The sequence below is a fragment of the Onychostoma macrolepis genome, chromosome 08 (genome assembly GCF_012432095.1).
Source record: "Onychostoma macrolepis isolate SWU-2019 chromosome 08, ASM1243209v1, whole genome shotgun sequence".
Classification (NCBI taxonomy): Eukaryota; Metazoa; Chordata; class Actinopteri; order Cypriniformes; family Cyprinidae; genus Onychostoma; species Onychostoma macrolepis.
Window position 1 is genome coordinate 22282988 of NC_081162.1, and position 27654 is coordinate 22310641.

A 27654-nucleotide genomic window follows, 5' to 3' on the forward strand; every position below is an offset into this window, starting at 1 on the left:
ATAACTTACAAATAGCTGATATAAAAATTTTATTATATACTATATGCTATCCTATAAAATAAAATAAAATTGGTCTAAAATCTATTAAATAAAATAAAAAATAAAGGAAATCCCAGAATGAATTGTGATAAGCTCAGGGAAATAAAATAAAAAAATAATATAAAATAAAGTCAAAACACCATATAAGTAGTCCATGTCTTCTGTTTGTTGTTAGGTCTGTTTCTCACACAAAGCTATGATATGGCTTCAAACCTGGAATAGAGTCTACTCTACTAGAGTAGAGTATACTCTACTTTTAAGACACTTGACAAACCAGGTTGCTAGTATGAACTGTCATTGTATGGGGAAAAAAGCTTATAGATTCTCAAAAAATATTCGAGAATCCGTTTGCAACGATGTGAGGCAATTAAATGACAGAGTTTTCATTTTTTGGATGACCTATTCTTTTAAACCTGATAGATGGAATAAGGAAAACAGTGTGGTTTGTTTGTGTATTTTCCGTGACAGCCGGTTGCTCTCCAGTATGTTGGACGTGGAGAAGATAAATTGCATTTTCTTTTATTTACTGCAAGGTTGCTCCTCTTTCGAGGAAAAAAGCTGGAAATATTTTCTGCGAAGGCGATGCTTATGGGCTGCGTCTTGTTTCTTTTTTCGCCTTTGCCTGATAAACATTTTCGGTCTAGACTTGTAGAGTTGTTGTCTGTAATGTGTGCTCTGGGTCCTGTGTCTCAATCAGCCTTGATGAACTGTGACAGGCCCGTCACGGAGTGTCATCTTGGAGAGATTGACGGCTTCACAACGAGTGCAGGACAGCGCTGGCTAGCAGCGTCTCTCACGCCCGCTGTGGCTGAGAATGACTTTTCCCATGGCCTGCTCCTTTTTCTTCACAGTGAGTAAGACAAGCCTAGAGCAATTCCACAGGCTTTTCGACACAGGATATTGCTTTGTGCCGCTGGTGGTCAGGGGTTCGGGTCCCCGTGGGCAAGCCCAGGATGGAACAGTCCTCCCTGGAGTGACGAGGTTCAGGGCCCTGCCTCACGGTGAAGATGTGCATCGGTGCCAATGAGTTGAGCTGCTCCAGCCCACGCTCTTAATCAATAAGAGACATGAGGGAGCTGGAGACAATTAACCTCCAGGGCTGGCGAAATGAGTTCCAGAAAACATCAACAACACAGACTCATCAGGAATGAGGTGACAGGGAAACCCGGGGAGGGCAGAGGACCTGTAGCGGGAGACAATCTAGCCTCTCACCTCCAACAAATAGGATACAGAGCACAGTTCACAATAGCTCTGTTGCAGAACTTGCTCGGGCGCCATTCTGAATTGAATTGGAAATGCCTGATAAATTCCAGTTCGGTTGCTGGATTTAAACTGATTCTGAACAAACAGGATGCAGAACTGCTGTATTTGAATGTAAGAAGTTAGAATTAAAGTGAATTGGAATTCATACAACTAATTTTAAGTAGAAAAGTTAAACCTTTGAATGTTGGTTTAACAAAGCCTTAGCTGAAAGTTTTGAAAAAAGTAAAGCAAAAAGGGTCACACTTTATTTTAAGGACCAATTCTCACTATTAACTTACTATTAACTATGACTTTTGCCTCAATAAACTCCTAATTTGCTGCTTATTAATAGTTAGGAAGCCTGTTGTTAAGTTAAGGTAGGGTTAAGGGATCTAAAATGTGGTCATGCAGAATAAGGCATTAATATGTGATTTATGAATACTAATAAGTAGTCAGTGTGCTTGAATAGAGTGCTGCAGTGATGACGTATTTTTGTAGTCCAACCCAGTTTGCATCACCTTGGTTGCCTCCACAAAAACCCAATAGGATTTTTCCATTGGCTTTTGGATTATTGCAAAAAATGAGCTCTGTGACCACCAAACATTTATGATTCCTACACATTTTGTTCATAATACTAATCTTCACAAATGAACACAACTTTTATGAATTTTAAAGCCTAAATTGGCAGAAGTAGGCTATAACGAACTACACCACGGTTGCATGACTCTCTCCACTCTTTCAGTCTTTATTTAAATGTTTAAAGGGTTACTCCACCCCAAAATGAAAATTTTGTCATTAATCACTTTAATCACCCCCATGTCGTTCCAAACCCGTAAAAGCTTTGGTAGTCTGAATAAAGTCGTTATTTTATTTTTTTATTTTTTTTGCGTACAAAAAGTATTCTCGTAGCTTCATAACGTTACGGTAAGTGATTAATGACCAAATTTTCATTTTGTGGTGGAGTAACCCTTTAAGGTTGACAAGTTTGCAAGACCACAATTATAAACCCAGTGAGGCTGTGAAAGCAGACTAGTGAGTAGTTATGTTTACTTGTTATAACATTTAATGTCCCTGACAGCCTCTGTAAACAAATTTTCAAAAAAAAAAAAAAAAAAAGATTTACATTGCTAAGTGATCAGTGTGATAGTCTAATAAGCATAAAAATACAAAAAATGAATTGAGTAATTACATTTTTAATTAAAAAACTTGACTGAACTTTTTTGCTGATACTTTTCAATACTATGTAAAATATAATTATATTTATCAATATTTCTTTTGGTTTCTGTATAGAGCGAATGCCAGACAAATCTGAAGTTTCTCAGATAAACTTATGAGCTACTTTTGGCGTGCATGCAAGCGAAGATCGTTTTAGTGCCGCATTACCAATTAGCATGAAATGCTTATGCATAAATGTAAGTCGAATATTAAGGGAGCAATATGAATATTAATGCACAAGAGTGTATTTTTGTGTCATCAAAGGAGAGGTTTGAATTATCATTCCATAATTTCCTTTTGTAGTGTATTAGCATATCCATTCATGATCAACCTCCCAGAGCACTATAAATAAGTCTTTTATCAGTCATTTTCACATAATTCTGTTGAATTGCTTATAATAAGTCATTCCCATTCCCTGAATATTTAGATGGGTGTCGATACAAGACTCAAGTGCTCATCAAAAGCTCACACACTTACACTTGTGAGGAACTCCCATGAACTGCTATTGTTCTTAATGATTCTAATGATTACATAGGGAAGAGTGAGAAGTGTTGTAACCCGGGGTGAGTTGTAACACCATCTATTTAACTAATGAAATAAGCTAGAAGGGGGGATTATACGTTGCCACCACCCAACCGAGGTGATAGTAGATGTTATAGAAGTCTCTGTGTAAGTATTTACAGGATTTTAAGGTAAAGTGTACCCTAGTGAAAAATAAATATACTAAAATGTATTTGAAATACATTTATTACATGCCAAGCATAAAAACATTTACACATTTATATACTTAATAAAAAATACCCGGGAATTGTACTTTTGATATACTAAACTGGTATACTTAAAGTCTGCTATATTGGAACTAATTTTGTACTTAATGCACTTTAATTGTGTGGAAGTAGTGCTGAAGTCCAACTAAAGATATACTGAAGTATATTTGATCGTGCTAAAGTGGAACTATTGCAGGTATGCTTCAGGTACACTTGAAATATCTTGCATTTAAAGACTGATATTATTCAAAGATCATGCAATCCTCATCAATAGTGACATTTTAGGCTTAATATTAATATTGATGTGCACTGTGCACAAGTACTACTCCAAATAAAGCTTAATTATAATTTTTATATCAGTAAGTCTGTAAATATGTTAATAGATTTTAACTATACTTAGTATGAAATAATGTTTTTTACAAGGGTAGTTTTATGTCAGTTTTATAGTTTGATTAATGATCATGTTAATGGATTTTAAGTGATTATACGCTGGTATGAACTGAATCAGCAGGTTTCATTTTATATCTGGGAAATGCCAGATCAGCTAATCAACTATTTCCTTTGTACTTCTACTGAACTCATCACGATTGAACAAAATAGCCTTTTCTAAACACAATTTTATTTAGCATGGATAAATTAAATTGAACAAATAAATATTTAAAATAAATTTGTGTAAAATAAAACTGTGACAAAAATCACGGTATCACAGTTCCCTAAAAATATTGAGATGAACAACTGTTTTTAACATTAATAATAATAATAAAAATTGTTTCTTGAGCAGCAAATCAGCATATTAGAATGATTTCTAAAGGATCATGTGACCCTGTGACAATTCAGCTTTATATATTACATTATAAAATATTTTCAACTATAAAACAATTCTTTTAAATTGCATTTAAATCAGATTTTTTTGACAAAAATAGTGTTAGCTTTTGCTTTATTCTGAGCTTTAATGAGCATATGAGACTTCTTGCATAAACATTAAAAAAACTCTTATACTGACCCCAAAATCAATTATGAGAATAACTAAAATGTAATTATTTACCAAAGGTAAATGTCAAATTTCAATAACAGTTATATAGTCTATTAAGGTTCCAAAAATGTTTATGTGTGCACATGTTAACATGATCGCAAATCAAATAATAAAGCAGGCATGAAATTGTGTGGTGAACTTTTTTTATCAGAATCATTTTGGCCTGTTCTTTTGTGAAGTGAACTTGCTTCTTTTGCCCAATATAATGAACTTAAGGAAGAAAAGGGTGTATTTAATCACATTTACTCTATCCCTGCCGTATCCCCGCAGTCATCACATAGCGTTCCTGAAAGTCTGTCCAGCTCCACGTCAGCAGAAAAAAGGATCGTCGCCTATAATCTCATCGACCCTCACAAGCCTCGTCTCATCACAAATGTGTCCAGATAGAAGTCAGAAATTGGCACAACTGTTTACACTACAAAAGATTTAGCTATTTGTTTGCTCTTTGTCATGTTTTTGGATACAAGACAGGACAGATGGATGTTTCTGATGAGTTTTTTGGTGACGTAATCTCACGAGAGAGACCCTGAGAGACTATGTGAGAATTTTTCAGCATAATTAATATGAAACGTGTCTGGTTTGCGAGTGCTGCATGTGGTGTTAGCGACGTCAGTTGGCACTCATTAAAGCTGAATCTGTATTGGGAAAATAAGAGTTCAATAATAGACTCCTGCCTTTTTAAGGAAGCCAATGAATCTCTTACTTATACTTGAGTCTTTATATTAAGGAAGTAGTTTAACAATGAAAAATGTTTAATACATGACTCATAACAAATGCTCTGCAGTTTGAAATTGTGTGTCCTCAGTCCTTATCTTCCTAAGAGCAGATACTGCCACAATATCTAGACAGAGATAGAGTCAAACAATGAAACTGCTTTGCAAAGTATGCAATGACAGACAGTTTAGTCTGACCCTGTGAAGTTCCTTCTGGCAAGGAAACTTTGCAGAAGTTGGTCAGGCTAAAGGCTGTGGTCGATATATAAAAGACTATGCAGAGATAAAGAACAAGAACCATTATTTCGTTCATTGATTTTTTTTTTTTTCTGGAGATATCATATTTCAGGGCTCACCAATAAGGATGGATTGCCTGAGGGCCAGTGTGAAAGTGTTTCTGTCACTTGCCCAATCTCTAGTAAGCACACATACATCTCTAAGATGTCTGTTAAAGAGCGCTTCATCTATTGTGTACAAACTTTGCATGCATTCTAAATCATAAATGTCTTTTAGATGAAAGCGCATGCACCAGTGCATTTTGAAAACATAAGCATTTGATTTTCTGTGATACACTGGACATTATTGTGATTTTAACTGATTTTAACTTTTTTACCAAGTTAAAGTTATCTAGCTGGCTTTCATAGAGGTTTTTGTATGGACTTGTGATGGTCTTGGAAGCATCAGTTAGGACCGATTAAAAATTACAAACCAACGTGGAATGTTGAAATGCGAAGTGTTTTTATGAGTATCGTTGTCATGGAGTCACATTATCACTGTATAATTTCCATCTATTCTTGATCATTAAAAATCTAGGTTGCATAGGTAAAGAAACCGTCAACTTAAAAACCTTTTTGTGTCTCATTAAAAATATGTTGATAAATTATATATACAAACTTTATTACCAGTTTTTTTTTTTTTTTTTAAAGACGTCCCTTATGCTCACCATCTTTTAATTATTGTCATAATGCACATTTTTCTCTCATTATATCATTGAACTTTCTATTCATTAAATAACTCTGAAAAACATTCCACAAAATATCCACCAAAAATATTAAGCAGCAATAAATGTTTTAATCATTGATAATAATAACTAGTGATCGACCGATATAGATTTTTTATAACCGATACCAATTATTTGCATGTTTACATGCCCGATAACCGATATGCAGAACTGATATTTATTTACTGTTATAAAGTAAATAAATGACTGAAAGGAGGAAAAACCAAAGTGAAGTATGGACTTACTTTTAAAAAAAAAAAAAAAAAAGTTAAATCTTTTATGTTAAATTTAATCTTAATATTTGTTGTAAATTTAATCATATTACAACAATAAAAACATTTTATTTATAAAAAGCATCAGCAGCAACACTGATTTTAACAATAAGCAAAATAAATGTAGAATGTCTCATTTTCAAATGGAGAAAATAAATAAAGGACAGGAGTCATCATAACTTCATTTTAAACTACAGTTTTAGGTTTATAAGCTGTTTAATAGGCTAAAGAGTGAAGAATAATTCACCGGATTATGTTAATTCACTGAATAATATTCTCTGGAATATTGAAATATAACAAAAAAAAAAAATCGTGTTTTATTGCATTTCTCAACTGGTATGTTATATCAGAATTATGAATATGTTTTTGTCATTCTAGATTATAAAATGCCTGCTGACGGTGCGGTTTATCTATGCATTTACACAGAACTATAGCCTACTCAAATTGCGATCGTTCGCGGAGATAATAAATAATTAATTTCCATAGCGATGTATTTATTTAGATGTTTATTAACGAAATAATGGTTATATAGTAAATGTTAATATAATTTAGCGTGTTTTTAAACAAGTGAATCTTGTTAAAAGTTACATGCGGTGGCCGTGAACAGCAATATGAACAGCAATATGAAAGCGGCTTCACGAGACTAATGATGAGCATATACAACAGAGAGAGAATTAAATTCAGCGCTTTTATTTCCAACATGCACTCATTCATGGCTACATATTATTTAATTCAGGTAAAAGTCTTTATTGGGACAGACTGAAGGATTATCTTACGTGACTCTATTCGTCTCTATTCCCAGCTGTATAAACTACATATCAGGCATTTATGAAATACATCTAATTTGATGGCTGTTATGTTAAATAAAGTTTACTAACTACAGCAAATCAAGTAGGCTACCTGTGCACACCGTTGTTGTTGTCTCGTCTCCCTTCAGACGCGCTGCAATGACGATCCTGTGCGCAATTCTCAAAACACCCACAAGATGGCAGCGTTTATCGGTGAATCCGATATTACAAAACCGATATCCGATTATGGTAAAATGCTTAAATATTGGGAAAAATATTGGTAAATCAATATATCGGTCGATCTCTAATGAGAACTAATATTAATTATTAGTTTATTGTTATTAGATATTAATATTGAGAACCAATAATAAATTAGAATAAATAAGCATATCAGTAAGGGTAGCTGAAAATTCAGCTTTGCCATCACAGAAATATATTACTACATATACATTGAAATATATTATTATATCAAAATATATTACAGTAGAAAAGTTATCTTAAGTTGTCATTTTTTTTTTTTACAATTTTACTGTATTTTTAATAAAATAAATGCAGCCTTGGTTAGCACAAGACATTTTTGTTAGGGCTAAACTACTGGCTCAAATGGACCATTAGAATATATATATATATATTTTTTTTTTTTTTTTTTTTTTTAACCCACTATATTGGCTTGTCTTGTTATGGTCAAGAAAAAATATCTAGCTGTACTTTGCTCTTATCTGCTTCTTTAACAGAGTCAGTGAAAAAGACTTTTGTACTTGTTGAATCACCAGCTGTGGAAACAAAAAAATAATTCTTCAGTCAGCTTCACTGTCTTGTGCATGTGCAATTTATTCACAGATATGCACTCTTGCTTCAGCTAGCGATAAATGAAGATATTATCTCAAGGGCTTTTTGACCCATTACGTTCTCCTTTTTTGTGGCGGAGCGTGTAAACAGCATGAACGCATCTCATAAGTGAAGAAAGCGAGGGTGAATGGATGCCGTTGATGTGAAGTGACTTAGTTACCAGCAAAACATCTCAGAAAAGCATGCCGGTGGCTTTTAGTTCTTACAGCTTGACATACGAGTGTAACTTCCATTTTCTACACATGCATAAACTGGCTGTGCCTCAGGCGCTCGTGCTGGTCATGAGAGAAAGAAGTCGTTAACTGCTTCTACCAGGTTTTCCCTAGTCTCTCTCAATGTATTGCTGACTGTTGGAATATCGTAATCCCCCTTAAATCTCAGCTTTCTCACTTCCTGCATTATTTTCTTATTCGGATGTTGAAGTCCTGCTGATTTCATTAAGCTTAGACAGGCATTTTCTCACCACTGATGTGGGCTCCATGCAGGCTCCCCACGTCTGGCCGAGTGAATTTTAAAAAGTGGGTTAAAAAGATGGCCGCCTCTCCTGGGTGTTTCTCCCCTGTCTCTGCACTCATTACTCAAACACAGAATCTCCATTAATAGACTGCTATGCATTCTAACAGCCCGAGCCTCTTCAAAAGGATCCTGTGAAGTCTGCTTTTGGCTACCTGGTCTGGTTTATTGTCATTCTGTCATTTGCATCCGTGAAGAGATCCAGTATATTTAAAAAGAGAATTCGGTCATCATTTATTTGAAGTTTGTGGAACACAATAGAATTGATTTTTTAGGTGAATAGTCTGGAATATTCTAGTTTTCATTTTTACAGTTTTTGATTTAGTTACAGTTTTTCTGTTTTGATGAAAAATCTTTTAAATTTAGTAATTCAAGTCAATTTTGACCAAAATGGCATATCATTTTAATTGAAAAATGTAAAAATTAAACATTTAAAAAAAAATTAACATCATGTATGTGCATATTTACACTACCATTTAAAGGTTTAGGGTCAGTTCAATTTTTTAAATATATATTTTTATGTATGCAAATGTATAAATTGACATTTATTGACAAAATTCATAATGTTACAGAAGATTTTTATTTCAAATATTCAAAAAACCAAGGCAAAAAATCCGCACACCACATTTGTAATTTTTGCAACTAAAAAACAACACAGAATAACTATTTTCATTACTTGCAGCTCTACCAATGTTATTTATCTTTTGACTTTGTTCAATACATTGGCAAAACAAATAGACAACTCCTCACCCGCATGCATGAACATCGTAGTTCTATATGTAGAGGTGATCTCAAATCTCCAGTAGCTAGACACTTTAAGGATTTAAATCACCCTGCTCATACTTTAGTTATTTGTGGAATTGACCGAATTCATCCATCTCGTAGGTATTCCAACACTAATCAAAGACAATGTGAAAGCCATGGATTTTTCAAGTGAAAACTGAGCAACCTTTGGGTCTTAATGAAACTTTAAATCTGTCCTGCTTTCTTTAGAGGATTTTTCTGTCCATCAGGATTTTTTATTTTTTTATTTTTTGGGGCGGTGATTGTTAATTACTTATTGCCTTTGTAATTAATTGTCCAGCTGGTTCAATTTAATAATCTGATGTCTCTGTTTTGTGCCCCGATCTCTTTAAATGCTTGCTAACTCATGTTTGAAACTGTAGCACTGAAGATAGTCCAGCCAGGACTGAAACATTTGCCTTTCTGTTTGTGTGTGCACAGTCACTTTTTTGTTTGTGCACTTTAGTTTTTGTTGTCACCTCTATGTAAATCTTCAGGAATAAACTCTTGTTCATAGGACCTTGAACTTTACATTTTGTTTGGTGTGCGGATTTTTTGCCTTGGTTTTTTTTTTTTCTTCAATTGACTGAATCTACGCACCCAATTACAAACATTACTTTTGCACTGTAATTGGTGCAGAATTTGTTCATATTTCACATATTCACCAACCATGCATCACAGTTTCCACAAAAATATTAAGCACCATAATGGTTTTTCAACGTTGAAAACAGTAAGAATTAAATAAATTAAAACAATAATAAACACAATAGTAATAATAAATCTAATAAATAAAATTATATATATTATTTTTGTGCAAATTATCATTTATTTTAAAATATTTTATACATTAATTTAAACATGTATCAACATACAAGAAAAACATTTTTTCTAGATTTTCCTTCTTCAGTAATATTTTTCATGCAATCATACGCACACACACACACACACACATATATATATTATATTATATAAGTGTTATTTTTAGTCATATTTTCATCTAAAGGAAAATGTTTTAATTAAAATAATTTTATTGTCATGTATATTTATGTCTAATCTAGTTTACCACCATTTTCGTTGACAAGATTAACGTTGATCCTGAACACTTTTTTTTTTTTTTTTTGGACAGATGAAATAATGACTTTTTCTTAAAAGAAACCCCCAGCCAAAACAACAACAACAAAACAGTCTTGCTAATTTGCTTTATTTCCAACTCTATTCAAGCTACATCAAGGCTCTGCTGGTTTTCTCTCTCTTTCTTCGCATCCTCACCTCCTCGTGTCTTTTTGAAATTCATGGTTTGTTCTCTGACTCGCTCATTTCCAATCCGTATCCTGCTATTACACTCCCAAAACCCCCTGGATGTTACGCCGAGATGTATAGCTGAGATACTGCTGACAAACATATTTTCCTTTTGCCGCTTGTCTCTACTGGATCCTGTTTTTTCCTCTCTCTCTCTCTCTCTGTGTGTGTTAGCTCTCCCTTCTGAATCACACTATTATTGTTTACTTCCACAAGATGGAAGAATCCACTACAGTGACCTCCTCAATATTTAAAAACCAGAGGATTTCAAAGAACACGAGTCGATACTGTGACTCTCCATTGTACAGATGCTCAAGCGAGATGTTTCTGTCAGAAAGTGTTAATTCAGAATAAATTTTTAAACAGTCTAAAGTGCAGCTGATGCTGTAGTGTGTTCGATCACAGCTGCGGGAGAAAAACATTTACGTCTCACAAGCCGAGAGAAATGTGACATTTTTGTTGATCATCTAACAAACACAATACTCAGCGAGGTGCAATTGCAATTGCAAATTAGTGGTTGAAATTTTTTAACTGTGCAAGTGGCTTATTGAAGAGAGCAATAACAGTCTGTAGTAAAGCAACTCTGTTGAAAAGTAGTTAGCTAGACTGTAAGTTATTAACAAATGTAACTGCATACCACGCTGAGGCTTTTTAAAGGATTGAATTAGTCAGTGCAGTCTGTAATGTGGGTGGAGATGAGAATTATCAGTCAAGACTGACCTTCACCTTAAGTGTACTTTCATTATGTATTCAGAAAGTTAAAGTTGGTGGTTCAAGTGCTGCGTACTGGCATCCTGTCCAACGTAAAAAGAAAACTGCTCAGTTCTAGAAAAATTAATATAGCCTATTATAAAAAAATATGTATAGAAAAAACATTTTTATATAACTGAGTGGAAAACATGAATGAATAGCTTAAAAAGGTATACCATCTAAATATAGTGTAACGTATGAATGTTTATAAAATAAAGTTAATTAAATAAAATCTATGAATATTTATGCTAAATAGTTGTTTTGAAGATGAAAAATGGAGTTCCAGAAATATTACTAAAGGATGACTCATATGAACAGGTGAGTCATCTTATGAAATATTTCATTGAAATAAACAATCAAACAAACTAATTTACAATAAAGACTCAGTTTGGACAACACTATTTGTGCAAGAGAGGAAAGGTCTCTACACCGTTACCATTTTATTTCAGGTTTTATGCATAAATCTAACAAATTAGTGATATTTATGCTTAAATGCATTTTAAATTATTCATTAATTTACTTGTTGAAACGTTCTCTGAAAACAAGTCTTCATGAGCAGCTTTGCTTTTCAAGTACACTGACTTTGCTTTAACAATGTCTAGATAGTTTTTACTGGAAAACGACAAAAATACTGAGTAAGCCATTGTTTTTTTGCAGTGTGGGCAACTGTCACACTACTGAAAAATGTAGTGCTGCTACTTTTAGTTAGTTACTGGCTGCCTGGCGCCGCTGTTGTGATACCCATTTTAACAATGCATTCCTCTCATGATGGATTTAGTCTTCCCTTTACAATTTAGTCTTCTTCACAGGTCAGGTTTTCTCCGTGAGATCTCTGTGCATTTTCATACATCTCATGTAAGGTAATAGAGAACAGCGTTGTGTCCACATCCAGCAATAGTCGTCTTGGTCTGCAGGTGAATTCCCGGATGACTCGGAGAGATAAAAATAACGGACGGACAAAATAAATAGGGTAGATCTTTCAAGACGCATCCATCGCCCCTTCGATGGAGTGCTGCAATGTGTCTACAGACTGGAGGAATGAATCTAAGCAGGGAAATAGATGGATATCAAACCAACGTGGTCCCTACTGACTTGTTTGGCGCTATGAAAATATTGGCAATTTTCACTGAGTCTTTATCTGTGATTTATCTGTGAGTATAGCTCTCCAGAGGCTCTGAATAAAACATGGCCTTGCTCAGCATCCACAAAGCGTTCCATTAATCGCCATTCGGATTGTTTTAGACTGACTACTTATCTCGCGCCGAGGATTAACCACACGACGCTCGCTGGCCATGCACGGATGGCCTTGAATTTTATGGAGGAGATGCGAGCTAAAATTGAAAACTCCTCTGATCTTCTCCTCCCGTCCTTGCCCTTCTGCATTATTTTCTATTTCTCTCTGTATCTTTCTTCTTCCTTCTGTGGGAATGAGATGCTATCACAGCTTTCGGCTTCGCTTTTAAACACCCTAATCCATTATAAATGTTATCAATCCCAGTGTTTTCCTCTTGGAAAAGAAAAAGTCATGATAGACACTGGTAATACTTCTCCAAGCGTGCACGCATGTGTTATCGTTGCATATTTTCACAGTGTTTCTCAACTGTGTTTGTTTTACCTGCACAGACCTATCCGGAAACATCACATCATCAACACCACAAAAGTGTCACCTCGTATGAAGCAGTTATGTTAATGAGAATATCATGACAGAACTTTTTGCTCTTAAAAATGAAGGTACTTTATTGTTGTCATGGTTCCATGTAGAAACTTAAACATATTTCCATTGCGCAAAAGGTTCTTTATACTGGAAAAAGGTCCTTCAGATTATTAAATATTCACATTAAGAAGATCTGTTCACTGAAAGGTTCTTTGGGAACCCCAAATGTATCTACTGTTGCACCACTATGAAAACATACCTTTGGAAACTTTTTAAGAGTGTACAGTGACCCCAAAAAGTATTTTGACATGTTAACCACACTTATAAATGTCTAAATGGCTTTGCATTATATAACAAAAACCAAACCAAGTAACATTTATTTATATTATTTTATTATTCAAATAAATATATTAAAAATATGTAATATTGTTAGGGGTCAGTACCATCTATATCTATATAAAGACTCTATATTCTAAATCTTTAATTTTTAAATTTTAAATTTAATTTAATTTTATATTATTTTATTTAGCAAGGATGCTATAAATCAATCAAAAGTGACAATCAAGACAATGTAACAAATTATTAAATGATTATTAAAAAGTTAAAATATTTCTGTTTTAAATAAATTCTATTCATCAAAAATGAACAAAAATTCATTTGAAATCAATTCTATTCAGCAAAAAATCATGAAAATATGCATCACAGTTTCCACAAAAATATTAGGCAGCACAGCTGTTTTTAAAATTGATAATAATAAGAAATGTTTCTTGAGCATCAAATTAGCATATTAGAATGATTAGAAGGATCATGTGACACTGAAGACTGGAGTAGTGATGCTGAAAATTCAGCTTTGCCATCAGTTACATTTTAAAATATGTCATTTATACGTTATACATTAAACAAAAGTTGTTTAAAATTGTAATAATACTTCACAAAATTACTGTTTTTACTGTATCAAACTTAATCAAATAAATGCAGCCTTGGTGAGCATAAGCAACTTCTTTGAAAAACTTTTACATTTTTTTTCTTTTACCAATACCAATACCTTAAATTCTTATGTTTTTCAGGTGTCCAAATACTTCTTTTTAAAAAATTTTTTTACTTCTTTCATTTCTGTTCTTCGGTTTAAAAAAAAAGCTAAATCTTTCCCCATGGAACCTGCTCAAGTTCCCTCTGGTTGCAAATCACTGATTTAAGAGACGTTAGTTATTTTACTTGAGAAAACTTTGTGATTTAACTTGCACAACTTACCGAACAAAACCCTGTTCACATAAAAATTAATTAAACATTTCATTTGACACGGCCCAAAAACCTATTCATGAAGGTTGCATTTGGCCAAGGATTCTTCTCGTTATTAAGACGGATGCAAAGCTTTACTGTTCTCAGAGATGATGCATTTTTAAAAATGTTTAATAGCAATGCTCCATTGAATGCTTCAGATTCCTAATGGGAGCTATTTTTCAAGGAGTATTATTTTTCTAGTCTCTGTAACCTTCGGGATGCTCTACATATTTTTCTGTCTCATGGCATCCATTCATTTAGCCAAACCTGACGCAGTAATGAACTGTAATGTGTGTTTTGTGAAGCGTTTCAGAGGAATAGGCAGGCGGTGAGCTGTAGACATGAAACCGGGTCAGCACACAGGATGCTGATGTCCCTGATAAAATTTCAGCTGATGGCAACGCAAAGCCGCTGTGATGCTATCAGTGAAAACACTCCAGCTAATTTCACACTGCTAACCAAAAGGCCATTAATACCTCATAACTTCATAGATGAATGCGGGGAACAGACCTGGCCTTATCTTATTAATACAGCATACACAGCGATGGGGAACTAGAGGATAGTTCAGGCAAAAATTAATATTCTCTCTTCATTTACTTGCCCTCATGTTGTTGCACACTTATGTGACTTCTGAGAGAACATTAAGGAAGAAATTTTTAATATTGTGCTAGTTACTCATTTTCATGCAGTTAATAAATACATAATGAAGCTTTCAGGCTTCAAAAAGTAACCAAAAGCATCATAAATGCATCATCAAAGTATTATAAATGAAGTCCATATGACTAGTGCCCTATATTTCAAATAGTCTAGATAGAACCATACAATAGATTTGTGTTGTGAACTGACGGAAATCATTTCAAAATCAAAAAATACTGACAGTCCATTTAATGAATCAGAAAACTCGAAAACAGAATGTTTTGTTCATGAATCAGACCATTTAACTCACCGAATCAATGAACCGGTTCTTTGAATTATAATTTCACTTGGAGGATTATTAGTGAATAATGACTTGTATGAGTAACCTGTATGAGTTTCTTTCTTTTGCTGAACACAAAATAAGTTATTTTGAAGAATGGTGGTAACCAAATGGTAGCCATTGAAGAAACAGAAGAAATAAACTACAGATTCAGAACAACTTGAGAATTTTCATTTTTGGGTGAACTATCCCTTTAAATTTAGCAAGGTTTCCAATCGTCATACCTCAACATTTCTCCTCTTTGTGTTTCTTAGAAGAAAAAAAAAATCATCCAGGTTTGGAATGACATGAGTGTGCAAATGATAACCAAACGTAATTTTTTTGAGTGTATCCTTTCAAAACTGAGCCTTTGTGTGACCAGCAGTAAAATGCAGGAGAAAAGTCGAACTGCTGTTCTCCGCTTGGAGTCTGAATGCATTATTTAAGACATTCTGATTTATTTAATTTTCCCTATGTATAGACGAGTGAGATGGCTGCTTGTGTGCGCCACAGTATCCCAACACACAAATTAAGTTTTTACCTTAATGTCACGTGAAATGTTATTTGTTGTGACAGTCTCCCCATGAATAAAGGATGTGAATCGCGCTGGATCCGACGACAGTCTTGTTCAGCTTCATTTTTGTCAGTGCCAGTTCAAACATGCTCTGTTGGCACATATTAAATTAGAATGAATTAATTTCAAATTCATGGTACTGGTTCAGTATGTGTGCTCCTGACGTTGAGCTCTTGTGCTCAAGCTGGAGACAGATTCGAGTCCAAACCAAAGTCCTTATGAAGCAAGCTGTTGTATGTGCATATGCATAGATTTACAGATTTACAGCATTATGAGCTAGTTATATGATTATTAGATTTGCTTTGCTAGAGCTATACACTATATACTGTAGAAGCCACATCTATTAAATTAAAAATACACTGTTTACACAGACTCACAGAGGTGGTTAAAGTATTTACATGGATTGTTCCATTATGCCAGCAAAATCATTGAATCACTTACTCAAACAATTCATTCAAAAACACTGATTCATTCTGGAACAAAACAAGTGCTTGAGTGAGTCAGTGAATCATTCACACAGCCGATTTGTTAAAAAACAACACTGATCCATTCTGGAACAAAACTAATGAGTGAGTGAATCAGAGAATCATTCACAGAGCCAATTCAGTCAAGTAACACTAATTTTTTTAGGAACGCCACTATGAAGTTTGTCTAGAACTATTTATGTTTGCGGAGCAAAAATGGACAAAATAACTGGCAATATTGTTTCTTAAAGTTAGGTTACTTAATATTAATGTCTTGGTTAATTAAATCTTGTATAAAACAAATTAAAGAAAAATAATCCCTTAAAAATAAAGTCATAATAAAAAGTTAACATTGTATTAAATGTTCAGAATTGACATTTTAAAGTGCACTTAACCAGAATAACAAAGGATTTGTGCTTTTTTTGAATTCTGTAATGAGAAATCAGCTAAATTAAATGCACAATGGTGTATCACATTAGCAGTAGTCATAGATAATTACCTTTCTTTAATGGTGCAGAGCTCATTATCAGCGTCTTTAATTGGATTGGTCAGGAATGTACGAATGGCCAATGATATAAAGCAGGTCTCCCTGTGTTCAGCAAGTTGCCAGAAACACTGTGTTCGTTCCAGTCTCTGGAGGCAGGTCTCCATATGCTCTTTTTAATTGCGCTGAAACAACTGCATTGATGTGAAGTGTACTTACAGATGTGTTTTCAATAGCATATGAACAGCTGCTCTGCTCTAGGATTTACACCTTGTCCATTCTACCTCAGCTGTTTCCAAAGCATTGCGCTCTGGTACCTTATTGAGTCTCTTATTTAATGCTCTGATCTGGCGTCTGACGGCAGAAGGGTCGTTGCACATTCCTCCAGAATCCCTCTGGAGGTTCCTGCAGATGACAAGAGACACTTTCTTCATTCTGAATATGTAAACAAGAGCTGCATCAGGCGCAATTAAATCCCTTTTTCTTGATTTGCATATAATTGAGCTCAAGGCCCAAAAATGGATTTCACAGAGACTTGCAAGACAGGTTTTGGAAAATTAGCAAAATCGATATCGGTGCGGTCGACAGCGCCCACCTGTAAACAGCAGCTTTGATGGGGCTCGCTGGGAAGGGACAGGCACGTTAGGTGCGATGATTCATCCTGCGGAGAACTGAAGAAGCGCCGGATGCTGTGTCACTCTGCTGGCAGGTGTTCAAAGCCCCGTATGCCGCGACCTCAGGGCGCAATCGCATGTGCGAATTTGTGTGTTTGTGAGAGTGGAAACCCCCTGCCCTGAACTCCAATCTCTCTGCCTCGTTTCTCTAATGTCTCGCTTTTGTCTGAGAGGGTGCAGGAAACAGCCATGCGAGCCGCGTCTCAGAATGGTTGCGGCGAGCAGCAGAGCCCTCGCTGAAATGCAGATGAAGCAGCTTGATTAAAAATTAATAGCAGAGGACGGTTGCATGGGGAGAAAATGAGCGCAGCTTTTGGCCTGTCAGAAAGAAATCTGTCCTCCGCTGGCACGGCTCAGCACGAGGGCCTTCACTATTGAAGGGTTTTCACTATTGCCTCATGTCCTCAAGTGCCTCGCTTTAGTTCTAATTGAAACACGAACTGCGCTTCCTTTAAAGAGGCCTCAGAAGAATTGAAATGTGGAATTAAGAAGCCCAGAGTCCAGCAGTGAATCGACAAGTCATTTTACTGTTTAGATGCAATGAAGGTCATTCACTACACAGAACTCAATTGAGAATGCCTTTTAAATTCCAATTCCATTCAAACAGGTGCAGAATTGGAATTTAAATGCAAGTAGAATTAAAATGACTTGAAATTCCAAGAAATTAATTTAATTGTAAGTTGTTCATTAGAAAAGAAAAGTTGGAATGTCAGTTTAAAAAGTTTTAAATGTCTCAAGAGTTTAAAGTCCTGATGGATGGATGGATAGATAGATAGATAGATAGATAGATAGATAGATAGGCATTCTGTCTAATCTTCTTTTGTGTTTCACTGAAGAATGAAAGTTATACAGGTTTAAAATGACATGAGGGTGAGTAAATGATGACAGGAGTTTTATTTTTGAATGAACTAACCCTTTAATTCTGACTGTTTCATTCAAGCCCGACATGAAGCCTTTCAAAGTTAAACGGCACTTTAAAGTAGCTTTTACAGAACAATTGATTAATTACTACCTTCTACACCTAAGTACTTCGTACTAATTCGGGCAACATGTTCGCTGTTTGATATATCTCTAAGAAATTATTGTTACTTGGGTTGAGTGAGTCTCTTGAGATTTAATTAAAGGCCTGAATGTAATTATGTAAATTAAGAGGAAACCCACAGTTTAAACATAACTACGGTACTTACATTTCAAAGATTTCTGTTTGATGTCAGAACATGTTAAATTTTATGCCTGAAGATATGTAAATTTTCATTCTAATAGCCAAAAGACATTTTGACTCCTTTCAGCAAAAAATACTAAGCTGTGTTTCATAGACAATACAGGGGGAAAAAAACTGAATCATGTTGTAAACTGATGAACATTTTGATTGACAAATTCAGCTTTTGAGATGCTTAATTATTCGAATGCTTTTCATTTTTTAGCTCTTTACCTCTTTTTGGTATTTTCTGTGGAAAGAATTTAAATTTTTGCTTTTCTTGTGTGTAAAGGCCCTATTGTTTTTGTGGCTCCACACATAAAGTTTATCTACTAGGATGCTAGGAAACATTTGAATGAAAGTAGCCTTGTTTATTTTTTCTTTCACATGAAAAACATAGTTTCCCCCCAGGGACTTCTTGTGAATGCAGGAGAACTGTTGTTCCGTTCACAGTTCAACAATTAAAAAAGCTATTTCATCACAATATAGTAGATGTTTGGTGCTTAAACAACATTGTTGGCCCATCAAGGCCGTGGAAATGAAATGATGAAAGGTCGAGGGGCTTGTGTTTGATTTTGTTGTGTGGACTCAGACGAATGTCAGATCCACTGTGGAGCGAGCTCCTCCCCGCAGGGCTTTCATACGGCAGTTTCGGGGGTGATCAATGCTACCCAAAAACAGATCAAACTGGCTTTGTGTCAACAACACTGGCAGCTATATGAAGTCACCCTGAGATGTTATTGCTTCCATATCCAACTCATATATATGATTTACAGCAGTCATTCTCAATGGGTTTCTTCAGGAAACAGATTTTATATTGGACATCTAGTGGCAACTTAACACAGAACCAAAATGTATAAATAAATATTAGTGCTGTCAAACGATTAATCGCGATTAATCGCATCCAAAATAAAAGTTTTTGTTTACATAATATGTGTGTGTGTGTGTGTGTTTATATATACATAATAAATATACACAGTACACACCCATATATTATGTAAACAAAAACTTTTATTTTGGATGCGATTAATCGCTTGACAGCACTAATTAATATATATATATATAGAGAGAGAGAGAGAGAGTAACTGATTACAATTTTCAAGCGATCTACTTGCAGATTACTTACAAATTGTAGTCTTTTACTAATTCCAAAATACATGGCAAAAATTGTTGTTAGTAACATAATCCATTACATTAGACATTTTAGGTAATATAATCAGACTACTTTTAGATTACTTTTAACCTAACTCATTTATCACATTGATTTACATAAGATAATATTGCACCATATTGATATTAAAATGCAAAGAAAAAATATATTCCATTTGTTGTTATTAACAACATAAAGTGAATTAAGCATTACATTATTTCAAGGTTTCCCAAACTGGGGTTCGTGAAGGAACTGGTTTGTGAGTTTAATGAAAAGCTAATAATTAAGTCATAAAAATTGTAAATTAATGTAAATTATTTTAAAATAACATCAATCAAAATAAAGCGCTTACTACAAAATGAAATATTTAGTTTACCTACTTGTCATGCAGGCATTTTAGAAATGAATATTAAAACGATGAAAAAGAATTGGGGAGAATCAATAAATTCTGAATAACGTATTGCTATTGTGTGAATATATGTAATCAAGTAATCAAGAAAAAAGTAACTGTAGTCTGATTACGAGTATTTATATATATTTGTATACTGTATACACTGCCGGTCAAAAGTTTGGGATTAGTAAGATTTTTAATGTTTTTTTAAACAAGTCTTTTCTGCTCATCAAGGCTGTATCTATTTGATGAAAAATACAGAAAAAAAATTATTTTGTGAAATATTATTGCAATTTAATATAACAGTTTTCTAATTTAATATACTTTAAAATATAATTAAAAATATAATATAATAATCAGTGTCACATAATCCTTCAGAAATCATTCTAATATGCTGATTTATAATCAATGTTGGAAACCGTTGTGCTGCTTCATACTTTTTGGGGGGGACCTGTGATATTATTATTATTATTATTATTATTTTAAGATTCTCTGATTAATAAAAAGTTAAAAAGAACAGCATTTATTTAAAAAAGACATTTTGTGTTACAATATACAATGCTATTCAAAAGTTTGGGGTCAGCACGTTTTTTCTTTTGTTTTAAAGAAATTAATACTTTTATTCAGGACAGATGTGTTAAATTAATAAAAAGTCATAGTAAAGACTTATATTGTTAGAAAAGATTTCTATTTTGAACAAATGCTGCTCTTTTTAACTTTGTATTCATCGAAGAATCAAAGAAAAAAGTATCACATGTTCCAAAAAACAATATGAAGCAGCACAACAGTTTCAACACTCATAATAAATCAGCATATTAGAACGATTTCTGAAGGATCATGTGACACCGAAGACTGGAGTAATGATGCTGAAAATTCAGCCCTGAGTCACAGAAATAAATTATATTTTAAAGTATATTAAAATAAGAAACCAATATTAGAAATTGCAATAAGATTTCACAATATTACTGTTTTTACTGTATTTTTGATCGAATAAATACAGCCTTGATGAGCAGAAGAGACTCCCTTAAAAAACATTAAACATCTTACTGATCCCAAACTTTTGAGCGACAGTGTATATATTTAATTAATTTAGTATTATATGCATATATGTATATAAACATAGTGCATATATATTTTGTAACAGTGTATTTTCATAGTATGTGCTATTATGTGAGGGGAAAAAAACATAATCATTTATATATCATAGTGGTTGCCATAAAACAGGTCACGCTGCAAGCTTGTTGGGAAAAAACAGTGGGTTTATCAAAATATAGTCAGTTCCTGATCATATCATGCAGACCACCAAGAAGATGGGTCTCGTATCAGGTTATCTGGATCCGTTTGATGCCCCGACCAGGTGAAGATAATCATACGCACATTAGTTTTTACATGAAGAACAGCACAGCCAGCCTTCTGTCTTTAACACGGCTGTTCAGATATATCGCACCTCTGTGTAACATTTCTGAATCCCTGGGTCGAAACAGAAATGACCTTCGAATGCAAATGGCCTATCCATTTAGTCAGCGCGGAGACCATTAGAAGGGTGTTGGTGCTTAATAGAGCCTGATGTTGCGCTCGGCTGCCGCTGGAATGGCTCCACACCAGTCCCCCTCCATTCACAGCCATCATAACCATCTCTGTCATTATGCCAATATCATTTGAACAAATGTTAGTCTATTCTGCAGGACTGGAGGGAGGCAGATAGACTGCTGCTTCTCACCCGGGCTATCTTATAACTTTAAAGTTTCACTGCTACCGGATGTTTCTTAAAGGTATAGGAGCCAAAAATAGACATTTTAATTTAAGGACAGAAAATCTATATAGCTATGGACAAAAGTATTGGGACACACCTCTTGTATAAAATCAAGCATCTAGCCATGCAGTCTGCATTTACAAACATTTACAAATGGATCAAAGGAGAGTTCAGTGAGTGAATTCAAAAATGGTACTATGATGGGATCCACAAATGTGCTGCAGGAGCTTCATGGAATGGATTTCAGTTGCATGTAACCCTTACATCACCAAGTACAATGCCAAGCATTGGATGGCGTGGTGTAAAGCATGCTACCACTGGACTCTGGAGCAGTGGAAACCTGTTCTGTGGGGTGATGAATCACACTTCTATGTTTGGCTTCTGTGTAAAGACAAGTGTGGATGAGTTTGGTGTGAATGAACTTAACTGACCCACTCAGAGCCTTGACCTTAACTCCATCAAGCACCTTTGGGATAAACTGGAACGAAGATTGCGTGTCAGACCTCACAAATGAATGGGCAAAAATCCCCACAGAAACACTTCAAAATCTTGTGGAAAGTCTTCCCAGAAGGATGGAAGCTATTACAGCAATATGCAAAGGGGAGACCAAATTCATATTGAAGTATATGTATTTGAAATGCAATGTCATACAAGTACCTGTTGGTGTAATAGTGTCCCAATACGTTTTTCCATATGGTGCATGTATGTATAAGTCTAAGTTGAATTACTAAAACTAAAACTGAAATAAAAATAAATGAAAGCTGATATAATAATAAATATTTTTTTTAAATCAAAAGCTAATAAAAATGACAAAATCACATAACAAATTTATGAAAGTTTAAACTAAAATAAAATGAAAACTGAAATGATCATTTAAAATATTAATGAATATTATACATAAAAATAATAAAGCAACACGCATAATAACTAATATTTGCATAAATGTTCATAATAATAAATGCACAATTCATAAATGTTTTTAAATTATTTATAGCCTAGCATTAATTTTTATTTTATTTTACTTTTGGTCTTCTTGTGGAAGATTTATTCAGTGCAAGTTTTTTTTTCTTTTTTTTTCTAGTGTTTATTTTTAGATGACATCATTAATTCCTCTTTTAAAAAATAACAGCAACTTTTCATTATCTAATCAATTCCTGATTGATAAAATCAACTCCTACCCTACATGTTTTCTCTCTGAATATGTTGTTTCATTCTGAAATTTGGCAGTTTATGCAAATGAAATGGGTTTTGAATGGCTTCCCGTGGACTTTAAAACAATATCTCAGTGTCAGTGCTAATGTTAATAATTGTTATATCCCATAGCCCTTTTTTGGGGAGATATCTAATGGCTGTTGAACATCTGTTAGGCACAGTATGATGCTTTTTAAGCAACACATTCTGTTTAGCAAATATGGCCGCATGCAGCTAAAGTTTATTCACCTAACACCCTACCCAAACATGCGCTGCGGTTCACAACAGCTGAAGACCAGCAGCAAGCTACGATTAGACCTAGCAAAACTCTGCTGTATTGATTTTCTGTCCTGGGGGTGTAACGCACATGCCAGCGAATGGGCTACAAAGGGAATTCATTTGTAGGCAAGCACATTAGTTTCCTGTCAAGTGCCTCTCCTCCTCTCTGTGAAAACTGGGTGGAATATTAAGAGCAGAACTTACTAGAATCTGGGTCTCCTGTTGAGATATTGATCCCAGGAAGTAGACCAGAGTCCTTCAAGCCGGTCTGAGCTAAGAAAGAGACGTTATGTCTCTAACAGGCCCGCCCCTCGGAGAGAGAAGATGTGCACCTTGTGCTTTCTGAAGTACACTGTTGCACTGGTTCCCATAAAACTTTGCTACGAATGTAGCTGTGGAATCTTAAAGTTCACTGCTAGTTCGTTTCATGTTAGACAAAGAAGTTTGAAAACAAAAGCCCAGTCGCAGGTGTTAGATGATAAAGTTAAAGTACAAGTTTGGGGAAAAAATTTCTGATTGGCTGATGGTTTCACTATTATCAAGACTATTCTGAGCTGTGAAGGCAGCAGACAGGGAAAATATATAAGGGAAAAAAGTCAATTTCACACTTTTAGGAGCACCTCAACACTCCAAGAAGAGTCTGTAAAAAAAAAATAGGGACCAGTCATAATATGCAGGAATTGTATTGTACTGATATTTCAGGATATATTTCATATTTATTTTTTTACAAGTGTTTTTTCCCATATTATGGATTACACATTGAATTGTGTGTGTTTTAGATTTATAGAAAATGTCTGTAAATTTAACAGACAGAAAATTACCAGTACCCTTTCTGTTATTGTACTGATTTCTTCTCAAATTGAAAAACAAATTGGTAAACTTGTATAACACAAAAGAAAAATTAAAATAAAGTAAAATAAAATATTTAAGTATTGAAGTGTTGGGGGAAAAGTAGGGGTGTGCAAATTTTTTCCACAGAACATCATTGAATTTCAGTTTGTAATGTTGCCTAATTTCATATATATATATATATATATATATAATACATATAATATGTGTGTGTGTGTATGTATGTATGTATATATATTATACACACACACACACACACACACACACATCCATCATTACTGTCTAAATATATTAAAAAGGCAAAAAAAAAATTGGGTACTCGCAAACTAACAGTAACTAATATTTGCATAAATGTTCATAATAATAAATGCACAATTTAAAAAAAAAATTATTATTATTTATAGTCTACAGTTAATTTTTAATACACTTTTTTCTTTTTTTTTTAGGAAAGTTTTCTATGCAAAACTTGCCATGGGCATTCTGAGTGGTTGCAGGGATGTAGCTATATGATTGCTAAGGTGTTTTGAGGGTTTTTCAGCATATTGCTGGCACACCTCTCCTCAACAAGTCAAGATTTGATGTTTCATTAATGTTTAGCAGAAGCTGGTTACCTAAACACTCTTTCAGCCTTCTGTATATTCAAATAAATATCATCTATACATTTTTCCATTAACTTCATCTAAATCTCTTTTTCAGGCATGAAACGAATCCATGCACTTACCATTCAAGCCAACTACGAGCTAAGGATTGACCTGGAGGACTTCGAGAACAGTACCTCTTTTGCAAAGTACGGCTCTTTTGGAGTGGGTTTGTTCTCTGTTGACCCGGACGAGGACGGCTACCCACTGAGCGTTGCAGACTACTCTGGCACAGCAGGTATGCTACACTTTATTCTGCCTTTGACTGAGAGTTCCTGTGCTTAACTGTAGTATGGAGCCAAAAACTATTACATTTATTGAAAAGGCAGAGGTCTCGCAGAAAGCCATAGGTCATAGTGTCCTGCTTTTAAAGCTCTGTATTCTTAAGACATCCTGCACATCAGCAGTTCAATCATGGACCTGCATTGATGTCTGGAGCCAAAGTTCATGTCAGGTTTAATGGGGAGCTTCAGGTAAAAAGCTCTTCGGCTGATATGTAGTCTTGCCTAGACAAACTTTTGACAGATTGTTCTGGCCAAGAACACCCACTTTAGACCATAAGAGACTATTTAACTGGCATTTATTGTGTTCAGTTTCATTACAATATTTTTTTTCATTTAGGGACATAAATCTGAAATATCAGCAGTCTCAACAAAACAAAAGAAAAATGTACATAAAGTAACAAAATTACAAATTTATGATCAAACTTAATATCTGAGTATAAATATGAATTGAATATTTCACTGGCAAACAAACAAACAAGCAAACCAACAACAAAAAAAAAAAATGTATCATTTATTATTCTGTGGAACCCAAAGGGAGATATTAGACAGAAGTGTTGGGTATCGATACGATGGAAATAAGGAAAATACAGATGAAAAGAATAAAAATCCAAACTTTTATATATATATATATATATATATATATATATATATATATATGTATATGTATGTGTATATATATGATCACATTGATTATTTTAGTGGCTAAATAAATGAATAAAAGAATGGAAAAATGCTGTACACAAACTAAGATATTAGACAGAAATGTATACTGCCGTGCAAAGGCAAAAGACCATAACTTCGATTTTGGTTGAAAATTAGTTTGATATTTTTGACATTCAAGACATCCTTTATCATGTGGATAAGTATCTTGAGTCAATTTCATTGTTTTCCCAAGAAAATAATGGGTTGTCTCAAACGTAACTTTGAAAAGCCCCGGAGAAACCAAGGCAGAATACCGTATAACACCAGTTACCGCTCTTTCACTTTTTTCGGAACGCTCAAATTGAGATACAGCCTTTTGAGCCTTTGTTTAGCCGCGCGTCAGTATGAAGTTATATGTGTTCTGCCTTTGTTTTACTGCCCATTAAAGTATGCCGCATTTTAATTACGGTGTAACTTGTATACTTTCATACATCTGATCTGTCACTGAAGCACTTTATTAGACAAACGAATTAGATCGCGATCTACCAAACAGCTCCATAGGCTATCAAAGCACTGTAAAGACTAGATAGTAATATGCAAGCTAATCGTGAATAATCTTTAAAGATTTTTTATTTTTTCCTTTTTATAATGCAGATTATTCAGGCTGTTACTTCTAGTTGGACGCGTGTGGACTCGAATGCCGTAGCATGATCAATCATAAAATCAGTACTGACAGTTCGCAATTAAATCCATATCCTACTTTTAACACGATAAAATCAATCCATGGCGATGAATGTCATCGGAGATGTTTAATCCACAAGCATTCTGAGCATTATTTCCGGCTTGCTGGCGTTCACGTCAATCCATGTTGTTCTTTTAGTCAAGTCAAGTCAAGTCAAGTTAAGCTTTACTGTCATTCCGCTACATGCGGGGACATACAGTGGAACAAAATGTCATGCCTCACTGGACCACGGTGCTACATAAATACAGGCATACAGCAATGATGTAAAACAATATAAACCTATACACAACTATCCTACTGATAGATTTTGACTATAAATATACTATATATAAAAACAATTTTTTTTACCTATACATAAACTAAAAAATACAAACTATACGAGTGCTTCAGATAAATACTGTACATGTGCGAAGAGAGTCAGCAGCTGGCTGGGGAACAGTGCAGGATGATTTGTAGTGCATGAGCATGTAAACATACATATATTACTGAGTCTTTTTGTGGGATTTGTATACACACAGCAGTGTGTGTGAAAATTGACTAGTGTGCATAGAGGAGGAGAGTGTGCTACTACAGGTGGTTTGTACAGGCCCACTCACCTGTGTGTAGCATACTGATTGCACAAAAAGTTCCATAAGTCTCAGATGGTCCATGTTTCAGGAGGTAGGGGTTTGTATGGGGTTCAGAGAGGCGGGGTGATTTGAGTTCAGGGCTCTCACAGCCTGGGGGAAAAAGCTGTTGAGCAGTCTGGCAGAGCGGGCTCTGATGCTCCGGTACCGTCTTCCTGATGGTAGGAGCTGGAAGAGACTGTGGGAGGGATGTGTGGAGTCCTTCATGATACTATTGGCTTTAGGTTGTAATTTAGGTTAGGCTATTTTCATTCAAGTCAATATAAAAGCAATTACGTGATGTCTAGCATTCTTTTACGTTACTGAGCAAATAAATTGTTTGCAAAACGGTATCCACTTACATGTTTAACTTTTTGTCTGCTTGTTACGGTCAAAAAACAATTAATACAGTCACATTACTATATGCAATAGCCTATGAGACAGCCCATGATCACTAGATTTTATACAGGTGTTACTACTACAACGATTTTGTAAATGGTGTTCAGCAACAAAATATTGATATATATACACATAGAGAGTGAGAGAGAGAGAGAATATTGACTAAGTAAGACCATGTCAAAGA

At 34.5% G+C, this 27654-nt stretch overlaps 1 protein-coding gene across 2 annotated transcripts in view; it reads left to right on the forward strand.

Annotated features, from left to right (window-relative positions):
• fibcd1a (fibrinogen C domain containing 1a) overlaps positions 1-27654 on the forward strand; it is a 105620-nt gene that overhangs the window by 68971 nt on the left and 8995 nt on the right. For both annotated transcript variants that reach the window (XM_058783746.1, XM_058783747.1), the window contains one exon: positions 24857-25036. In XM_058783746.1, the coding sequence (XP_058639729.1) occupies positions 24857-25036 (180 nt within the window). The remainder of the gene's footprint in view (positions 1-24856; positions 25037-27654) is intronic.